At 35.0% G+C, this 20711-nt stretch overlaps 2 protein-coding genes across 7 annotated transcripts in view; one reads left to right on the forward strand and one right to left on the reverse strand.

Moving 5' to 3' along the window:
• The window catches only part of LOC132123572 (rap1 GTPase-activating protein 2-like), a 59933-nt gene extending 48277 nt beyond the window's left edge, over positions 1 to 11656 (reverse strand). For 2 of the 6 annotated variants that reach the window (XM_059534291.1, XM_059534293.1), the window contains exons 1-2: positions 5309 to 5388; positions 2596 to 2631 (exon numbers count right to left, since the gene is read on the reverse strand). In XM_059534291.1, coding sequence (XP_059390274.1) covers positions 2596 to 2631; positions 5309 to 5352 — 80 coding nt within the window. In that variant the 5' untranslated portion in view covers positions 5353 to 5388. Of the gene's footprint in view, positions 1 to 1679; positions 1712 to 2595; positions 2632 to 5308; positions 5389 to 11519 lie in introns of those variants that run through there. The other 4 variants (XM_059534296.1, XM_059534297.1, XM_059534292.1 and 1 more) reach the window with 3 other exon arrangements.
• A 4667-nt stretch (positions 11657 to 16323) lies between these two features.
• LOC132123581 (XIAP-associated factor 1-like) lies at positions 16324 to 20590 on the forward strand. The gene is made up of 8 exons (XM_059534315.1): positions 16324 to 16577; positions 17742 to 17877; positions 18079 to 18135; positions 18240 to 18471; positions 18608 to 18675; positions 18772 to 18990; positions 19686 to 19750; positions 19847 to 20590. The coding sequence occupies exons 1-7, from the start codon at positions 16543 to 16545 to the stop codon at positions 19722 to 19724; spliced, it is 786 nt and encodes a 261-aa protein (XP_059390298.1). The 5' UTR covers positions 16324 to 16542; the 3' UTR covers positions 19725 to 19750; positions 19847 to 20590.
• Positions 20591 to 20711: the final 121 nt, after the last annotated feature.

Below are 20711 nucleotides of genomic sequence, written 5' to 3' on the forward strand. Positions count from 1 at the left end.
AAAAGAAACAGAAACGTTCAAGGACATTGCCGTTTGGAGGACAAATACTGAAAAAAGAGACTGCATAATACCTGAATCTCTACTGCCCTCTAGTGCCAAACAAGAGTCAGAGCTCAGTGAAACCTATTTTAAAGAGATTTTGCAAGTGTATGCAAAGTAAATTTACTCTGTTCTCATAAATCTTTTCAAAAAGGTCAAAGTTGGCTATTAGGCACAAAATCAAGCTATTTTAAGTGAATAAATAGATTCAAAGTGTATAGAATCTTTACAGAGTTTTGGGGGAAACAAGTGAGTTTTGGGTACATATCCATGAATAAATGATTGATGGATGCACTCATTAATATGGTGTGTTAAATATGCAAAGACAAAAATAGCAGAAGGTCAGAGCAGAAGGAAATTTATGCTCCTTGACATTTAACATTTTCATACGAGACCAAACTCATCTCCATACCGTCTGGAGTTGTGTGTGTTGTTGCTCTCAGTCTCTGCTCAGTGTAATGGGTCATTTTGGGTCTATGCCTCTAATTGTCTCCTGTAGGAGTACAGGCATAATTGATTGTACTGCAGTTGTGGCAGGAGACACCGTGCCTTCCCAAAAGACACTGTATTGAGCAATCATACCGATCTCATATCAGCCCGAACAGCAGCTTAGTCCTAAACCCCCACAACAGAAGCACAGTAACGACTCAGTCTGAACGCTCCCAGCGGTTTTTCAATCTAAACAGCTCATATCAAGTCTGTAGGTTTCAGGGGCAGGTTGCTGACCCACAACCAAATTAGTTTATAGATAGCACAAAGGACAACAGTCTTTCAGAGTCACTTAATGTCACTGCTGTCAGCCATTCACATCACCCCTGTAGAACAGGCTGTTGAGTTCAATATTAAATCATTATGGAGGGAGCTAATTAAATCACGCTAGTAGGGATGTGATTGTTTGTGACAGCTGAAAACAGGTCTTCAGGTAGTGCCTCATTTAGGAGTCAGATGTTTTACCTCCAGTCTTGTATTTAGACAGCAATCTAATATAACTTAATTCCCTGTTAAACTCTGCATTTATGGTTTAAAAAAATTTTAAAACCCCCCTGTGCATCGAAAAAAGGACAATCAAGCTGATAAAAACAGTATTGAAAATGAAAATATACTGTCCCACAGGAAAGATAAAATTATTGGTCACATGGTATTTTCCACTTTATTATTATTTCTTGCTCTGGATTGTTTAGGACAACAACAACAACAACGCTGTAATATTGTGAAATATTATTGCAGTTAAAAAAAAAACTTTCTATTTTATTATATTTTCAATTTTATCCTGTGATGCAAAGATACTTTTTTAGCAGCCATTACTACAGTCTCGATGCTCAAGAAACATTTCTTATTATCAATGCTGAAAACAGCTGCTTAATATTTTTGTGAAAACAGTGATACTTTTATTCAGTATTCTTTCTTTCGTCTTTGTTCAAAAGAGCAGCATTTATTTAAAATAGAAATCTTTTGTAACATAATAAATGTCTTTACTGTCACTTTTGATTAATTAAACGTGTATCTATCTATCTGAAATATTATAAAAGCAGACTCTCTTGAATCAAAACACTCAAAAAATATATGCAAATGCAGCACAAAATATTCAAAACTCAGTAGAAACCTGTGGAAAACCAGAAGCAAAACCCAGAAAAACTCACCAGATTTTGCGAGGCATCTTACGCGGTGAGAGGTGCACCTAAAATACAGTGTTCTCTCTCTCTCTCTCTCTCTCTCTCTCTCTCTCTCTCTCTCTCTCTCTCTCTCTCTCTCTCAGTCTCTCTATTTCTCTCTCCCTCTCCATCCTTCAATTTCCAAACCATAGTCACATAACCCTAAGCTTTATTACATAAACAAAAGCACCTGCATAAACAGCACACACACAGGGCCTGATTATGCCGTTTCTCTAATGTGGCCATCCTTCAGGTGGAGAGCGCCGGCCATTCACTTTGTAGTTGCAGATGCGATGGGGGGAGGGGGGATCGCTGGTTAGATCCTACCCCTGCAAAGCACAGCCTTACACAGACAACCAACCCAGACACACCAATCTGTTCTTATACACACACACACACATTTTTGATGGGCCTCGTTTTGTAAACTCATTTCCATGGAGACCAATATAAATAGTAAGCAGCGACAACAGGGATTGTTATTCATGACAGAAAAACACACCCAGAGACACAAGAAGAAATGTAACATGGCAAAATCTGAACGTATCTAAATGTCAGCATGTTGTCGTCTCACACTCACAGAGACCACCTGTGCTAATCCACAGCGGGGAACTTTGATGTCAATCCATTTCTGTTTATACTGAGTTCACGATTATTGCCTCCACTCCTCCGCTCACCTCTCTTTCATCCCGGCCAGACAGGCTGACAGACACTTGAAGGTTGAGACAGTCATAGAGAACCAGCATGTGTGAAGATCTCACACCAAAGAACTCCCACAAAGATGGATTAGAATGGGCACGGAGAAATGATTGCTGAATCAATGGCTGATGTATTGATTGAATATTCAGGTGTGGCATTACAACAGAGATTTAGATGGATCAAGTTTTTTCAACACACACAGACTCACCGGGATCTCAGGGCAGCAATGCCGGACTTGTCAATCCTGCAGTGCAGGAGAGAAAAAGAAAGAGAAAGAAAAATTAATAAATAAAAAAAGGTCAAAGTCCAAAGTATTTTTAAGGCTCTAATAATAATAACCACTTGTTCATAATCTATTCAACTGTCATTAATTTATTCAAATCTGAATATCAATTTAAAACTGTTTAATGCTTTCTAGGATTATCAAGCGCTAAAAATGACAAAAAAACACCATATAATTATAATAGGAGTGGTTTTAAGAATTGTTCGCTATATTCAAAGTCTTCTGACATTATATGACAGCTTTGTGCAAAAAAAAACAGACTCATATTTTAACTAAATTTAAAATGAAAAAAAATTGTGATAAAATAAAATATAATACAATAAAAAAATAAAACTCTATATATATTAGAACTCATTCAAATTATGAAATATTTATTGTGCATTTAGATCTGATTAAATGGTTTGTACGATCTTAAAAGACTAAGATTACTTCTGTTCAATTAGTTTCTAAATTCTTGAATTTTTTTTTCAAATTCTACTGAGGCCTAATTATTCCTATAAGCCTGATGTGGAGAACAGAATAAGGTTTATCATTTCAGCTAAATGAGTGATGAGCCAAACGCATGTTGGTAATTTACCGGCACCATGGAGAAAAAGTTTATATTTTTTTTTCACACTCAAAAATGACTTCAGAACCTACATCAACATATCCCTGAGGAGTTTCAGAGAACCATTTGCATAGACCGAGGACATTTCAAACATTTTGCCCATTTGAATGTGTGAACATTTACAGCCCAGTGACGAAACTGCGATGTTCTATTCCAGTCAGAGGGTCAAACGTCAATCATTCACCTTTAACCTGCAGCACACACATATGGATAAAGTAGAATGCAAAGAGGAGTTGACTTATTAATTTTCTCTAGGAACCAGTGACCACAGTGCCTTAAATTAGCTCCTCTATCTATCAACCTGTAGCTAAAGTGACTAAATGTAGATAAATGTGTATATTAATAAACCAATCCAGCGACCCTCACAGGAGAAGGCAAAAAGAAACCAGTTCTGCAAATTTTTTAATTGATTGTGTTTTGATTACCTGTCTCATCAAAACATGCTCTCTACAATGAAACTCATTTTAAGCTCAGTGCAGCCAGTGACGCTGGCGCAAGTAAAGGTGTTAGATATAAAAGCTGGTATCGTCATGGTCCCAGTTGTGACGCATTCATCTAATCAGTGTGTATTGTTAGATATGGCTAGCTTTGTGGCTCCCCGACACTATCAGAACATCATCACCAGCCATCCACGCAGCCACAAGGTGCACCACCATTAAAACCACAACAATCTGCATGCTCATGATTTGACTGCAGCTGCATTAGCATGTAAAGAAGTGTTACTGTTCATTTAAGATGCTCCACAAAGTTCTTGGAGAACATGGAGGACTCATTCTCTTTCTTGAATTACATTCGGTCACATATAATCACCTCCTTCTTTTCCTCTGACATTTCATTTTTGTTTCCTTCTCATAAGAAAATTTCTGTCAGCAGCTCCAAGCCTACAGATTATTCCCTCAGATTCTATATATTTTGCAGAGTTCATTTATTAAAGATGTTGTGAATATCTCATACTGCACCTGTTTGAAGAGCTGAAGCACAAAACGTACATTTTGATTGGTCAAAAAAATATTACAAATAATAATAATTGGGTTGTTAGGAGAAAGAGTGGAAGAGTTTGATATTTCTTGTATCTAGACTGTGAAAAAAATAACAGTAGACAGTTAAACGCAGCTACATGAGAAATAGACAGTTTGCGATCTATTAGCATGCATATGTGAGATGTTAGCTATACTGATTGTGTGTGTCTGCTGTTAATGTGACAGATATTAATACTTTTGTTCAGCAAGGATGCAGTGAACTTCAAATTCTTCAAATTCTGTTCTTTAATTACTTTCAATACTAGGCAGCACAACATATACAAATGATAATAAATGATACTAAGACTGAAATAATGGTTGCTTCGGCTTTGCTATCACAGGAATAAATTACATTTTATAATAATAGAATTACATTTTTAATTTTACAAAATATATTAAAATAAAAACAACTTTAATATAGTAATCATATTTTAAAATATTGCTGTTTCTACTGTATCTTTAATATTTTAAATGGTATTTGAACATTAGCTTATGTACATTTTCATGTACATGCCTACTGTTTTCTGATCATACCGTCATTCTTTTCTAAAAAATAATTCTCAGTTGTGCACAGAAAATAAGCCTGACATCAACTGAAATTATTTCTTTTTCATTTTTGGCCTTGTAAAGAAAACATCAGCTTTAAGGTCAATAGAAGTTGTTTATTAAGTCTTATAAAGACACTTTAAAAGATCTATTAAAAATAAATCTTATTGACAATTATGCCTTGCCTGATTTATACTCTTTCAAAATATCCAGAAAAATATCTAAGTTGAAATCTATGAAATGTATTATGAAAAGGGAAATGTGCCCATGTACAATTTGCCATCTTCCTAGAAAGCAAGAAAAATCATACATATCTGAAGGATTATATGCAGGGTTTTCTACTAGCAGAAAAAAAACCATCTCATTTTATACCTTAAATTTACTCAAATGCACTGAGATTCACTATACTGAAACACATTTTTGACTCATAATTTGAGGCCATAGGGAAACAAAAAAAGTATCCTACCATCCAAAGCCCCCAAATGATACACTTCTTTTTCTCCTGTACATGCTGACCACGCACTTTCTTTCTCTTCTGTTGTCAGTGACAAGACTTCTCATCTCTTTCCGTTGTTTTAAGGGAGGCCACCAGGGGAAGAGTAAGGGACAAGAGGGGAGGAAAACGAATGCCTCCTCCTACCTGCTTCCCACCCCTAACCGCCCACCCTTCTTCACTTCACCTCTCTCTTTACTTTGTAAAAATTTCAGGCCACACCAGCAACTCATTATTTCCAGCAATGCACCCGCACAGGAAGTACAGAGCCATGTATGCAATGACTTCTAACCAATTGGTCCCAAGGTGATTTGTAGTGGATTTCATGATGTCACTCCTGCCTGTGTGAAATTCCTTTCTAATTCAAAATGTCATGTTTAATTCAATGTGTTACTTGTCATTTATTTGTAATTATTTGTCAAATTGAGCAATTTCTGAGTGGAAATAAAGTAAATCCTACTTCCTAAAGAATTTTCCTGCACCCTTGCATTAACAACCGCTTCAATAATGATTAATGCTGGCCATGGCGGAACATCAATATACTGTATGTGGTAATCAGACAAGTATAATTTTAATTTCCCTCACTGGGTCTGTGATTCATAACGAATGGAAAGGGTGAGATGTTTCATGGTGGGTCACAGGCATTGATTAATAAAGGATTTGTTCATACACACACACACACACACACACATACACAGGCAGCCACACTCACACAGAAATATGACAGAAATGATCTATCTAGGTGCATCGGACCCCAGCTAACAGCTGTAGAGTCATGGCAGACAGAATGCAGGCTGTCAACAGTTGACAAATCCAAGGCCGATCCTCACGGCGTAAAGTCAGAAGCTCATAAAGCGATGACTCAGCTTGGGTCCAAATAGCCTGATGCCTGATCTACTGAATCCTCGACTGTCTCTTGTTATTAACACCTTTATAAAACACAGAGTTTGTGCATGAAAGAAATAGAATGAAATAGATCAGCCATTTAGATATTAACATTATTTTGCCTAATTAAAAACATAAAGTTAAAATCAAATGTTGAAAAAAATGTTCACAACTCGATGTACAGTATTAATAATTGATATTCATTTTGGGATTTGCTAAAGATTACATTTCACATTTTTTACATTTTAACAGCTTTGTATTAATAAGTGATTTTAAATATAACTTTAAGTGAGCGTTAGATGATGGAAATGTGATCTTAATGTACAAATAAGGGAAATAAACATGCACAGTAAGCGTTTATCATCATAAATAAAAAAAAATCTCCAATAACCAATATGGTCCCAATATATAATTTGTGCTGTATTTTAACAGACAAAGATTAATTAGGGTGAATTCAGGTTAATGGACTATTTTGCCTGTTTACCTGGATTCACTCCACTAGATTTGCAAGCATTTATAAAAAAAAAAACACACAAAAAAAACATCCACAATGAAAAATATGGGTGTAGAAAACATCTTCGCTCAAATATTGCTAGTAAATTTCACAGCTAATTACTAAGAAACGGCACTGAATTATATGCAAAATAGAAAAGACTATTGACAGTGTATAAGACAGTGTAGATACTGCATCGACTAGCAATATACTGAACACTGACCACTCCGTTGGACAGTTTACCTTTCTCTCTCTAGAGACACAGTATTTCTTCTCTGATAAAGAAGAGTGAAGGGTGTACATGTTGTGAATGAGTGATGAGAGAGAGAAAGAGAGAGAGAGAGAGAGGAAATAAAGGGAAAGCAGCATTATGCTTAGCGCCAGTGCTGCAACAAACTCACGGTTAATTATACCTTATAAAACGAGTGAAAAGTGAGAGGCAGGAAGCGAAAATGCCCTTCTCTTACACATTTATCTGATTTGGAAATCACTTGCTACCCGAAACAATTCAAATGCCCTTTGAACATCCTGAGGCATCTACATGTGATTTAACGCAGTCCATTAAGAGTAAATGTAAAACGCAAATAGAAATACAATGCTAAATTTTACCAGAAGGCAATGACATAATGGCATTTACTATGGCATTTACTTTGTAACAATGTTTAAGTCTCTACTGCCAATTCTGATCAATTTAATGTGTCCTTGCTGAATAAAAAATATTAATAATTTATTTTAAAAAGTCTAACTAACCCCAGACTTTTAAACAGCAGTTTAAATAATGAACATCCTTTCTGAACACCCTTTCATATTACTAACCAATCAAACCCATCAACTATCCTTATCCCCAACCCTACCCATAAGACTAAAGGCAGTGACTGGTTTATAATATTAAGCCTAACGGTATTTCTAACCATAAACTTAATATTAAACATTTTTTGTTGATTAGAATGTTACTTCAGGACCAACAATGATGTTGATCCAGAAAAACAAGTCCTACTTGAGTGGGACATAAAGCATGACAATTTGACCCTTGCTGACCATGATATTGCTACGGAGATTTTGTCTCCTGTTGTTCCTGTAACAACATTCTTTAAACAAAATTCCACATCTACCTCTAACCTTAACTACCCGCCCAATCTTATATCTCATTGGTCTAATAACCTGCTTCTCACAACAAATATCTACTGATTGGCTGCAATTGTGTCAAGTTGTAAAGCAGTCTTGCATTCAGTCTGAAAACTTGCAGTGCTCCTGGGACACCAGGCCTAAAAGCTTGTTCACGCCAAGGATGCAAAATAGAATAAAAAGACAGAGATCAATAATAATAATAATAATAATAATAATAATAATACTTTTTTTATGTTTAAAAAATATAAATAAAAATGGTGTTTATATATTAATGCTTAGCTTAAGTATGAAGACAGTTAGCCAGCAGATAACACCTTGTCAAAAGTCTTTAAAGAACCAGTGAGTGAGTCAAATTTTTTCCAATTTAATGCAAGTGAACACTTCTTTTAGCCATGTATGAAAGGAAGGGGGTGAGACATGCTTCCACTTTAAAAGGACGAGACATCTGACTGTTAATGAAAGGATAACATCTACTACCAACCCAAAAATGCCCAGAATTGGATTTGTATCGATATCTTTGTTGAAGGCACCTTTCAAAGTTTTAAATATTTTAGTCATATTTTTATAATAAACAGAATATTATCGTCCACTGGTGTGGACACTAGTTATCAATACAGTTATGTATATAATCATGGTTCTTGGTGTGAACAGGCTTTGACTTTAAACTTTAAACATCAAAATGCTTCAGGTGCAACAAGGATGGTGACCCAGCCTAGATCTTTAACCATTATACCCAAAGACACTAGACTTGCATTCTGCAGTCACTGGAGTGTGCAGCATAGGTTGCAGTTGTGTTGAACAGTTGAAGCGAGGTGCTTGGCATGATTGTGCTCTACCTAATGGACTGAAGACAGCGTTTTGTGGGCTCCACCAGCCCTGAGCCAAGACTGAGTGATAGGGCTGTTTTCCAGTGCTGCCGCTAAATGAACAAGATGCTCTCTCATTAGTTTAGTGGGTAGAGAGGGGGTTGTATCACTCACAGACAAGCGCTCACACGATCTGGCTCATTAGATCTACTGTCTGGGCTTCCCCTTATCTGTCTCTGGAATCAAGCCACCAAAATGTGAAATTAGGACGACAGATTCTGCTTTGCTTTTATTCCACCTCATACTACCTCTACACAAAACCTTCGGGTGTGTTGCTTCTTAATATTCTGATCTCCAAATCCTCTTTTTTATGTTTTTGACATGTTGTCCTCTCTTCAGCCTCAGCCTTACCTTCTCTCTCTCATAAGGCCATCTCACATTTTGACTCCCCGTGCTCGACTCTGTCCCTGATCCACTCATGAGTGATGAATACCACTCTCTCACCCGTCTTCATGATGTGCAAGAGGATTTCGATAGCTGTGACAAAGAGCTCAGCAACTACACCCACTCACAGCCTGCAATCCGTTTACACCCACCCAGCCGGCAAATCAAACACATCCCATATGTGTCCGTACACACATAAAAACAAATCCTGGTTTCTGCAGTGCTTCTATAGCTCTTCATGCACTACCTTATCTTTTTGAGCTTACAGAGCGGGTGGACAGCACAGCTCAATGGCATGTGGTTTATGAACCATGCTCATGTCATCATTAGACAATCTTGATGACTTGTTTGATGTTCCTTTCTCTATCCTTTTACACATTTGTTTCCCTGAGAAGAGATGAAACGAGACAAAATGAAATGTAACAAAACAAGAATAAATAAAAAAGATGATCGGAAAAAAAAGAGATGAGACAGGAAAAGAGATGAGAACAGAAAGAAGTGAGAAGATGACAGTGTAAAGATAAGATGATATGCAAAGAGATCCAAGAAAAGAGAACAGAAGATCAAAAATAGAGATGAAATGAGAAGGAAGAAACGAGGCAAGCAGAGACCAAGATCAAGATATAAGAGATGGGACAAGAAGAGAAGAGAAAAGAAAAGACAAGAAAATAGGATGAGATAAAAAAGTAACGCTTAGAAGAAAAGAAATGAGTCAAAATGAGATGCAAAAGGAGTAGAGACCAGATGAAAACAAAACAAAACAAGCAAAATGAGATGTAAAGTAAAGAAATGACATAAGATGATGCAAGCATAAATGAGGCAGACAAAAAAGAAAGAAAACAAAACAGAAAAAGACACAAGACAGAACAAAACAAAAGAAAAAAAGAGAAAATGAGACCAAATAAAACAAATCCGAAGAAAAGAAAAGAGAGGAGATTAGATAGGTTGAGAACAGAAAAGATGAGACGATAAGAGATGAAACAGAAAACAAATAAGACAAGAGCAAGAGACTAGAAAAATGGAGATGAGATGAGATGAGATGAGATGAGACTTGAGACTTGAGACTTGAGAGCAAGTGAGAAAAATGAGTGATGAAGAAATGATCAGATGAGTATCCCAATAATGCAAGGATAAGGACAGAAAGGAGAACAATAGCGAGAGAGGCTGATGTGCACGGCAGAACCCACAAAAGACGTAATTATGGCGTTAAGGTGAACTGTGCATTGTGACACTCTTCCACTGAAGAGGACAGGAACATGGTCCATTTTTCACTAAAATGTACATTTTGTATTGTACATTCGAGTACCCGTATTTTTCGGACTATAAGTCGCACCTGAGTATAAGTCGCATCAGTCCAAAAATACGGCATGATGAGGAAAAAAACATATATAAGTCGCGCTGGACTATAAGTCGCATTTATTTAGAACCAAGAACTAAGAGAAAACATTACCGTCTACAGCCGCGAGAGGGCGCTCTATGCTGCTCAGTGCCCCTGTAGTCTACACTGGAGACATAGAGCGCCCTCTAACGGCTTTAGACGGTAATGTTAATGGTTCATTTCTCTCGGTTCATGTCAAATTAATTTTGATAAATATGTCGCACCTGACTATAAGTCGCAAGACCAGCCAAACTATGAAAAAAAGTGTGACTTCTGTCCGGAAAATACGGTATAATTAGATTCAGCAGCAGCTCAAGCTACAGGTTGCAATAATAGCCACAGTTGATCAGCACAATGTTTAGACATGTTAAACCCAAGATCATATTTTGTTTCCTGCTAAAACCACAAGGAAATGTGACAGTGCATATATTTAAACTGTGTATGAATGAAGCTAACACTACATTTTTTATGCTGACAATCCCTTTCATTTTATCAATACACAACGCTCTTTATAATTTAAGATCACTCTCTGTTTACCAAATCCCACACAGCCCATGCAGAATGACTAATGTGCATCATCCACATACTTTATTTATGTCTAAAAATTGAGCCATCGTGCTGAAAATTTCCTTCTGGCTGCCACAAACAATGGCATACACCAAGGGAATGAGTCACTAATGCAACACACACACATACACACACACACTCACAAGCAAAACACAAGCTATTAATTTAGATAGAGGAATAATAACACATTAATATCACATGGTTGCATTTTAGGACTTTTTGAGATAAAAAAATTTGTGAGTTTAAAACTCTAAATTAGTTTAGGGACCCTGATGCAACTCATGGCCATTATGTATGGCTCCCAAAAACAGCTAAGAAAACAGATTCAAATACAAACCGTAAGATGTGCAGCAACAGTTTAGTCAGGTCCTTTTCAAACCCACACACTGACTGCTGTCCATTAGTATGACAAACATCACCAGGAAATATGCTTTACTCTCTCATCCATCATGCATTTGAATATCTATTAAAACATCACCTTACCTTGAATCTGCCATCAGAGGCTCACAGGACTAAGTAAACACAGCAGTGCTGCATGAAACGACTGGTTCTACACGGGTGAGGAGAGAGAATCGCTCAGAGAAATAGAGAGAGAGAGAGAGAGAGAGAGAGAACAAAACTGTGGAGGGAGGGAAAAGGATGAGAGAATGTGAGTGAATCGTGAGGAGACAGAGAGTGAGAGAGAGAGAGTATATGTGTGTAAGAATGCAGGAAGTAGTTGTAGTAGTTGCTATGGCACTGAATTTGTGATGGGCTTATGAGTGGGTGCGGATCATTTCTCAGACATTAAACTGAATAGAGTCTCAAAAGCCATACTTACAGAAGATTTATGGCACAGGCACACTCATATGAGGCTGGAAAAGCATAAAGCATTAATAACTCGTAGGCAAAAAGCACCTCTGTTGAATTTTTCCATCTAAATGCAGGCAGAACTTACAGATTTATGAAGTCTTCAACAGATTCAGGCATAGCTTCAAAGGCGAGTCTGATGCTGCTTCGGTTCCGTGTTAATTAGGAATCACTGATATTGAATTTTGGTAGAGATAACGTTAATAATTTTATCATGATAAATTATCATGGCTGATATTAAACTCTATAACATTTAGTTTAATTCATTTTTTTTAAAAAGGACTAAAATTAAACACATTTTAAACACTACAAGTGAATTTAGACATACATTTATAATACACATTATGAAAAATTGATGATCATTTTCAGATTAGCTAAAGATTATATTTAAAAACTGATTTACTGTTACCAAATTAGTGTTTCTAAAGAATTAACTTTAAACTAGCATGCACAATGAAATATTCAATGTCTGCCAACATGTAGGCTAAACAATATCAACAGCTTTAAAAAAAAAATTAAAGGCAAAATATCTAATATCAGCTGATAACCAATATGGTACTATTATATTGTGCATCTCAATATACTTTACAGAATATACTGTATATTTATAATTTAATATGAAATCATAATATATATATATATATATATATATATATATATATATATATATATACTGTATATTCTTTTTATTTATGATATATTAAACTACAAATTTTATAACATTATTTTTGCAACTGCAATTTCTATGTAAATGTACAACTTTATTTGCATATGGCTTTTCATAATACACATTGTTTCAAAGCCATCTTTACAAAAAATAATGATGTTAACATTTATAATATCTTAAAATGATGCCTTACAGCAGATTAGAGCTGGGTGATAATATAATTTGCAAAGATACAAGCAATCAAGCATTTGAGATAGTAGCCTACAGTATATATAACCCTATGCAAGTATACTGTCTGTATACAAGTAGCTGGGAGATAATATAATTACACTTTGCGACAACATTTCTGCAGCATTAAACAGTCTGTAAATGCATCTTCAGATGTAGCTTCTGCCTTTGATGTGTAAAGACTGCATTAGATTGCAACACATAAGCAAATGAAACAAACAGTTCAGAGCTCAAGTTCTCACAGTAAGCTTTGCAACACAATGAGAACAAGAATCAGCTCAAAGAGGAAGATTCCACTTCACAGTTGTTTTTTCACATGCAGACACATGTGCCTCACTGGCCATTAGAACAGCATGTGGTCGATGCAGGCGGACACCACTGAGCTCCAATCAGATCAATGTCCACTCACACACACTCTCACTCGCATGTACTGAAGGAACATCAATAATCTGGATTCACGGGCAGTACATCAAAGATACAAAGGGGTACATGACACATCTGATGAGTTTTGTGGAAATGTCACAACCTAGGCAAGAAAACTATATTCTCTTTGCTCAGCACCAAGCTCAAGTAGGCCTAGTGGCTAATGCAGTCTTCCACTACAAGAGCCTGTTGAACATTGCCTGGATTTTTCATTTGTCTGTTTGTTCAGAGCTGTTGTCTCCATCACTTTCAATCTTTTGACAGTTTAGTGTTTTAGAGCTACTGGGCCTTCTAATTGGTGCACTTTCTGGGGTTGCCTTGGTAACCCTCTTTGGAAATGTTCTTTGGTCTACTGCCATAAGATTTGATCGAATGAATATATGTTTATATAGCATTAATTCGAAAATGATCATATTTTCAAATAAGGTTTCACATTTTATCAACATGTTCTGTTCCCTGCAATCATTTGACTAGATTTGACAGGAATTAAAAATGAGCATATGGCACTGCAACACCAAACAGCCTGCCAGAGGTGTGACTTCTCTCTGAAAAGAAATCCATCAGCTTGTAGTTTAATTTACATGTATATGCCAACAAACCCAGCATAAGATGGGCTGTATATATTAGCACCATATTAAAGGCATTTTTTTTCTTGTTCTGTTTAATCAATTAAATGTCTACATTAAAATGCACTAAATATTTTTTAAGGAAAGATAAAAAGGTATCATGTTACTTTAGCTTTTTAATATCAAATGGTTTTTATTTATTATTATACTTTTATTATTATGCTTTAATTTCCATCATGTATTATGCATTTTATTTAAATATAATCTTTTTTTTAATAATAATTATGAAGTAGGTTTTATTTTTAATATTATATTAATTATGATATTTTCATTTTTATTCATGTTTATTTGCATTTATGTGTATATGCATAAATTCATTATTAAAATAACAGATTAAACATATGCATTATTATATGAAATTATATTATAAATTATAGATTTAACAATTATATAAATTATTTTATAAAATTATATATTTTAAAAGAATTATTTCAACTTTAGACAATTTTTACTACTTTTAAAATAAATTTGTTTAATTTAGATTACAAATAAAAAAGAAAATGTTTTATTTTAGTTTTATATTATACATTTAAAAATATTAATTATAAAAATCACTTTTGTGCTTGTTGTTGTTGTTGTTGTTTTTACTGTAAATCACTTTGAGATTTCACTTTGAATTTCTTGCATGAAGGATGCCAGACAAATAAAGATTACTATTATAAAATATGATAAAATCTAATATAAGAAGCATATTAACTATCCTATAGTAACTATCACAAAATAATTTTAAAAACAATCCCAAGGTCATTTTATGAAATTGTTGTGACACTAGACTGCGATGCAATAAAGCAATATTTAGTTTCGTGCATTTTTTTTTTTGGACTCGCAGCTCAGATGTCTCTGCTTTGCTCATAAAAACAATTTGATCTAGTGCAATAAAACCCTAAAGAGATCAGAAATTGATAATATAATCACCGGAGGTGGGCGGGGTGTGGGGGAGGGGCTTATGGGGGAGAAGAAGATGAAAAATTAAGGATGTAAGACTAGAACTCCTCACTCTTTGTGAGGAGTTTTGTGAGATTTGTTTTGCTCTATGCTCTCTGGTCTAACTGGTGGAGCAAGGAACTGTGACCTTTAATATTATATAACAAGAGACACGTGCACAAACACAACCGTTACAAAACAGGCCTGCAGCATACAATCTTTCACTACAATAATTTGCTTGTTTATGTAAAACAACATCATGTCAGATTACCCTTGTGTGTATTTGGCTGTGGCAGCGTTAATGCTAATCACAATTCTGATCAGAGATTGAAGGCGACAGATGAGAGGCAGAATAAGAGAATGAACTGGTCTCTGTAAACTTCCCTGTTCACACCATCTGCGGCAAGAGTGAAAAAGTGAAACTCAATACCATAATTACTATGACTCCCCTGGCATGACACAGCTGTCTGCTCCTGTGCTGTTTCTGCTGACAAACATCCATTAGCCGAGATGTCTCGGAGGCCTTGATTCAAGAGCCTCGTTCAATTATTTTGAGGACATTTTACCAAAACTAACAGCTCAATCAAATCAGTTTTTGCTAATGGAGTCAACAGGGGAAATCCATCCAGAAGTCAGTTGCAATAATGGTTGTCTAAAGTGACAGCATATGTGAGCTGAGCAGTTATCATCCAGAGAAGACTCAAAGCTGAACACCATGAACTGATCCATACTAACTAATACACATTGTAAACGAGTAAACTGCTTCATTCATAAATGTAAAATTTATTGTTTAAATGCATTTGACTACAAAGGTAAAAAAAAAATCTACAACTAACCACAAACCAGCATATTATAAAATTATGTTTGGAGACAGCAATATATGAAACATACCAATCTACCCATATATAACGGGTAGATAAATGGAAAGGGGTTTTTTTCATCTTATGCTCACCAAGACTGTATTTATTTAATAAAAAATGTAATATTGCAAAATGATATTACAATTTAAAATATCTGAATTTCAATATATTTTAAAATGCTATTTATTCCTGTGATAGCAAAGATGATTTTTTTTATCAGTCATTACACCAGTCCTCAGTGTCACATGATCCTTCAAGTGCCATTTCTTATTATTCAATGATGAAAACAGTTAATATTTTATGGAAACTCTCAAACCTGTTTTAAGGATTCTTTGTTGAATAGAAAGTTCAAAAGAGCAGCATTTATTTGAAATATAATTATTTTGCAACATTAGGCTACAAATGTCTTTAATGTCACTTTGATTATTTGAATTCATCCGTGCTCAATGAAAGTATAATTAATTTTAAAAAGTGTCTCTTAATGCTTCCAATGCCAATTAAAAGAAATGGGAATGGGACAGACAGATAGATATACAGATAGATATACAGACAGATTTTTTCGTTAGATTTTATTGATTTACAGAAAATGCACAATACTGCAACTCATCCTTGGTTTTATTATAAATAGGCTACCTGTGGTAGGTTACCATGCAACATCACAGGGCTGTTAGCCTACTTTATGCGGAGTTATGGTAACTAATGGTAAAAAAAAAAAAATGTACTAGGGGAGACATACAGTGCACCTAAGATGTCAAGTGAAGTCTTGATTGTTTTTCACGACAAAACAAAGCAATGTCGTTTCGTTAGATAAGACGTTTAGCAATAAGAGGTGTTATTTACGACGTGTTATAAGTTTCGGTTCCACTTTCTGTTCAGGATAAGTGAAATTAATATCCCCAACACAGTAACCCAATTATCTCACTCTAACTATGGACGAAGAAGAGCTGGTTTTATGTACTCACTGGTGAGTGTTTTCAATGTTACGTTACTGTATAATAACGCAGGGATTCGGTAAGACGTCTAACGATGTTTACTGCCAGTTTATGTAAAAAATGACAGTGTTCGACGAGTTTAAGATCACTGCCAATTCACGACATTCAAGTTTCTGTCTGTACTGTAGCAAAAACAAAATATCGAAAAAAAACTAAAACATATTCTATTCAACATTACTCAAAAAATATTGACTATTTCCTTATGTTGTCGACGACTATGACGTGACTTTAAAGTGAAAGCAGCTGTGTAATATTGGCGACGGATTACGTTTATTTATAATTTTAAATACACAATAATTTTGCTAGCTTTGGTCTTTTGTTGAATCACTGATATTGAGCAGGATTGATTAGTGAAAGATTTCAACACTAGTTTGTGACGTAAACATTCTCAGGCTGTTAATTTAGCCTGTTTACATAGGCTATAGTTCAATAAAATAGTTCAGCCAAAATTTCTGGCATCATTTAGCTACTCACGTGCATGGCCTTCCTGTAATATAAAAAAGGGGACTGGACCTTTTGCAGAGTAGTCCATACGACTCTTGCTCTACATTCCAAATCTCCTCAAGCTATATGGTAGATTTATGCAAAAACTGGCCTATATAGTATATGTGTTAGTCTTTTTTATTTCCCTTTGCCTCCAGTGAGCTCTAAAACCTATGACTGGACCATTGAGACCCAGTGTTGAACTGGAGCATCGGATCATTCTGACTGACAAACAAGAAACAAGAAACCTTTTTTGTGAACTAATCAAGCAGTTAATGTAAAATATATTTCTCATAAGAATGAATTATTCACGAATTAGACAATCGCTGGTTCTATTATGAACTCCTTAAGGCCCCATTGAGAAAATATATGATTTTAATATATTTTATTATTTTATTTATTTATATTTACATCAGTTCCTGGTCAAATTCATTATATGGAAAAGACCAGGAGGATATTCTTCCAAAAATAGTTTGTGTTTCAGAGAAGAAAGTCAGTCATACAGGTTTGAAACAACATGTTGGTGAGTAAATAATAGCAGAATTTATATTTTTTGGTGAACTGTTCCTTTAAGTGCCATTAAAAGTGTAGTGTCATAACATCTTTTCCACTCTCTAGTCTCTGTAAAGAATCTCTCCAATGTTTTCATGCAGCAAAAAAGAGGTGGCGAAGGCCAACTACGACCTGCACGAACCACACTGTAAGAGGTTTCTGTGTATATGCCCTGACTGCGATGAAACCGTGCCTCGAGATCAACTGGAGGAGCATAAAACCGAGCAGCACGCAGAGGTCAAGACCACATCATTCAACACTGATTAACACTATGCTTTTGCTGCTTTTTACCGGCTCTTGGCCCTGTGTGTCATAAAAGATTATTTGTGATGCATTTTCCCAATAAACGTTTTCTACTTGACTTGCTGATTACTCATCACTGTAATCTCCCCCTGTGGAAACCATGTCAATGGTCTCATTTCTCATTATGTGTCACAGGTAAAATGTAAGATGTGCAACAAAAAGTTGGAGCGAAGGCATCTGTTGGATCATGAGGTAGATATTCATTCTCACACCGTGAAAATTTTACGTCTGAGGCTGCTCTCTCTGAGTGTTTTCACACTTATTCCTTTGTCATTTCGGTCTCTTTTTGTTTACAGAAAGACGAGTGCTCTGAGAGGCCTCAGATCTGTGAGTTTTGTCAGCTTGAGCTTCCTCTGAGCAGTCTAAAAGAGCACAAAGTGTCCTGTGGGAGTCGCACAGAACGCTGCTCTGACTGTGGCCAGTACGTTAAACTGATGGAGCAGCTTGATCACGCTCAGATCTGCTCTACTTCCACCCCCACAGCGTCAAAGAACCTGGTCCCTGAAGATGATACTGCAGACACAGATGGTTAGTTAATGCCATGATCAGTTTGAAACATTATAGAGGTGCTATAGGTCTTAGTATTGCCAAGTTCTGCATATTTTAGGTTATTCAGACAAACTGTGATTGTAAAATACTGATTTGGCATATCTGTTATTTCCAGAGCTGACCATGCTGCAATGTCAGAATTGTCTGAAATACATTCCCTCAGACATTCTGAAGAAGCACAAGGTAAAATATGTCAATAAATAAGAAAAGGGTTATAATATGTAATTATGAAAATCTATTTTAAACATGCCAAATCTTTCTGTTATACTTTTTTACTAGCTTCTTTGCAAACAGTCCTTAAAGTTTGCAGATGTTGAGGATGATGACTCTGAGGATGAAAACCCCAATCCTGGAAATGTCAGAGCTGCAGATTTCTCCTTCTCATCATTGCAAAAGAAGAAGAGAGAAACAGAAGACAGAAACATTGACCTGGATAAGATAAGCACCTGTCCACTCTGTCATCTGGCTCTCCCTGCAAAGACACTCGAATGGCATGAGGTACAACCCACTGTTTTGCACATAGTGATATTTTAAACTTGTTCAGCCTCAGGTTGTAAAACAACAATCTAAACAGTAATTTTGTGCTTGATTTATACCATTTACTAGAAAATTTTGTAAACTTTACATTTAGTAAACATTAGTAAAACTAGTAATTTATTATACCAAAATAAATACACCAATTGTTCAAACGTTTGGGGTCTTTTAGATTTTTAAATGTCCTTGAAAGAAGTCTTTTATGCTCACCAAAACTGTAATTATTTGATTAAAAAGACAGTAAAAACCATAATATTGTGAAACATTATTACATTTTAAAACAAGTGCTTTCTGATTAATTATATTTCATCACATGATCCTTTAGAAATCACTCTAATATGCCGATAGAAAAAAATATTTTAAATCATTATCAATGTTGAAAACATTTGTTCTGCTTAATATGTTTGTGGAAAATGTTTTTTTTTTCTTTTTTTTTTTATATTTCTAGAAATTTAAAAATAAAAATTTGAAATAGTTTTTTGTCACAATGTGAAGTCACTTTATTGTATCCTTGATGAATAAAGTATCAAGAGTTTAAAAAAAAATCTGAAAATGGACCCCAACAATACTATAAATGATGTAAATGTGAGCCTTTGCTCTGTATGTACTGTTAATTAATTATGAGTTTATATGTTTATATTTTATTTCTATTTTTAAAGACAAAATGTGAATTATACAAACATCTGAGCCTGGCATGATGGCTGGTGAAAGAAAAGCTGAATGTGTAAGTATACAAACAATATATTATGTATCACCAGTATAAAAATTTGCTAAATTATAATGATGATAAATTATAATAAATGTATGAATTATCTTACAGGGTTGCTGGAAACTCCAATCACCACAGTGCTTCTTATAAATTGCCATTGTCTGCTTTTAATTTGAAAATAATGTCTCTTTAAAATTTCTCTTCAAAACTCTTAAAAAGTTTTAGACATCCTGAGTGAAGGTACTTTATGTGCATACTTTATTGTTTTATTAATTACTATTAACCCTTTTTATGATGCAGTTGTTTGGCTCTTTCATAAATTTGTTTGTTTAAACGTTACTGCATGTTAAATCCTGACAAACCTCAGACCACAGTGAAAAATAACATTAACACAGGATAAACAAACTATGAGGGGCTTAATATATTATAGACTTTAAATTATTTCTCTCCCTGCCAATACATATCTTTGTTTAAAATACCTGAGAATCCTGCAGACCATCTACCAAAGGAAGAGTATTGTAAAAATCAATTGGAGAAAATAGCCATTTATTGGGGGAGACAGCAAGATTCAGTCAGGATTGCCTTTCCTTAACATCTAAATATTCCTATATTATCTTTTAATAAGTATTACTCAGTCGGATATGTTTAACTGCATTGTAAAATGTTGTTTACTGCTCTATTGGTTCATTTGTAATTTAGTAGAATATTCCTAGGATTTATTATTAGAATTTAATTTTTATTTTCTTGGAAGTAAACTTAGTCCTCCTAGTAATGATGAATCTAATAAAATTAATATTTGTGAAAATGTAGTTTTTTAAAAACCTGTTGGAAATGAAAACAAAAGCGCAAGAGTGACATCTAGTGGATATTTTTTGTATTCATTTAGTGAGAGATCAGTGATGAGAGTGCAAATTCAAGAATAAACTGATTCATAATCACATAAGCAACTTCAACTCTTTTTTGTCTCTCATCTGTT

This window comes from Carassius carassius, chromosome 41 (genome assembly GCF_963082965.1).
Source record: "Carassius carassius chromosome 41, fCarCar2.1, whole genome shotgun sequence".
NCBI classification, from domain to species: domain Eukaryota; kingdom Metazoa; phylum Chordata; class Actinopteri; order Cypriniformes; family Cyprinidae; genus Carassius; species Carassius carassius.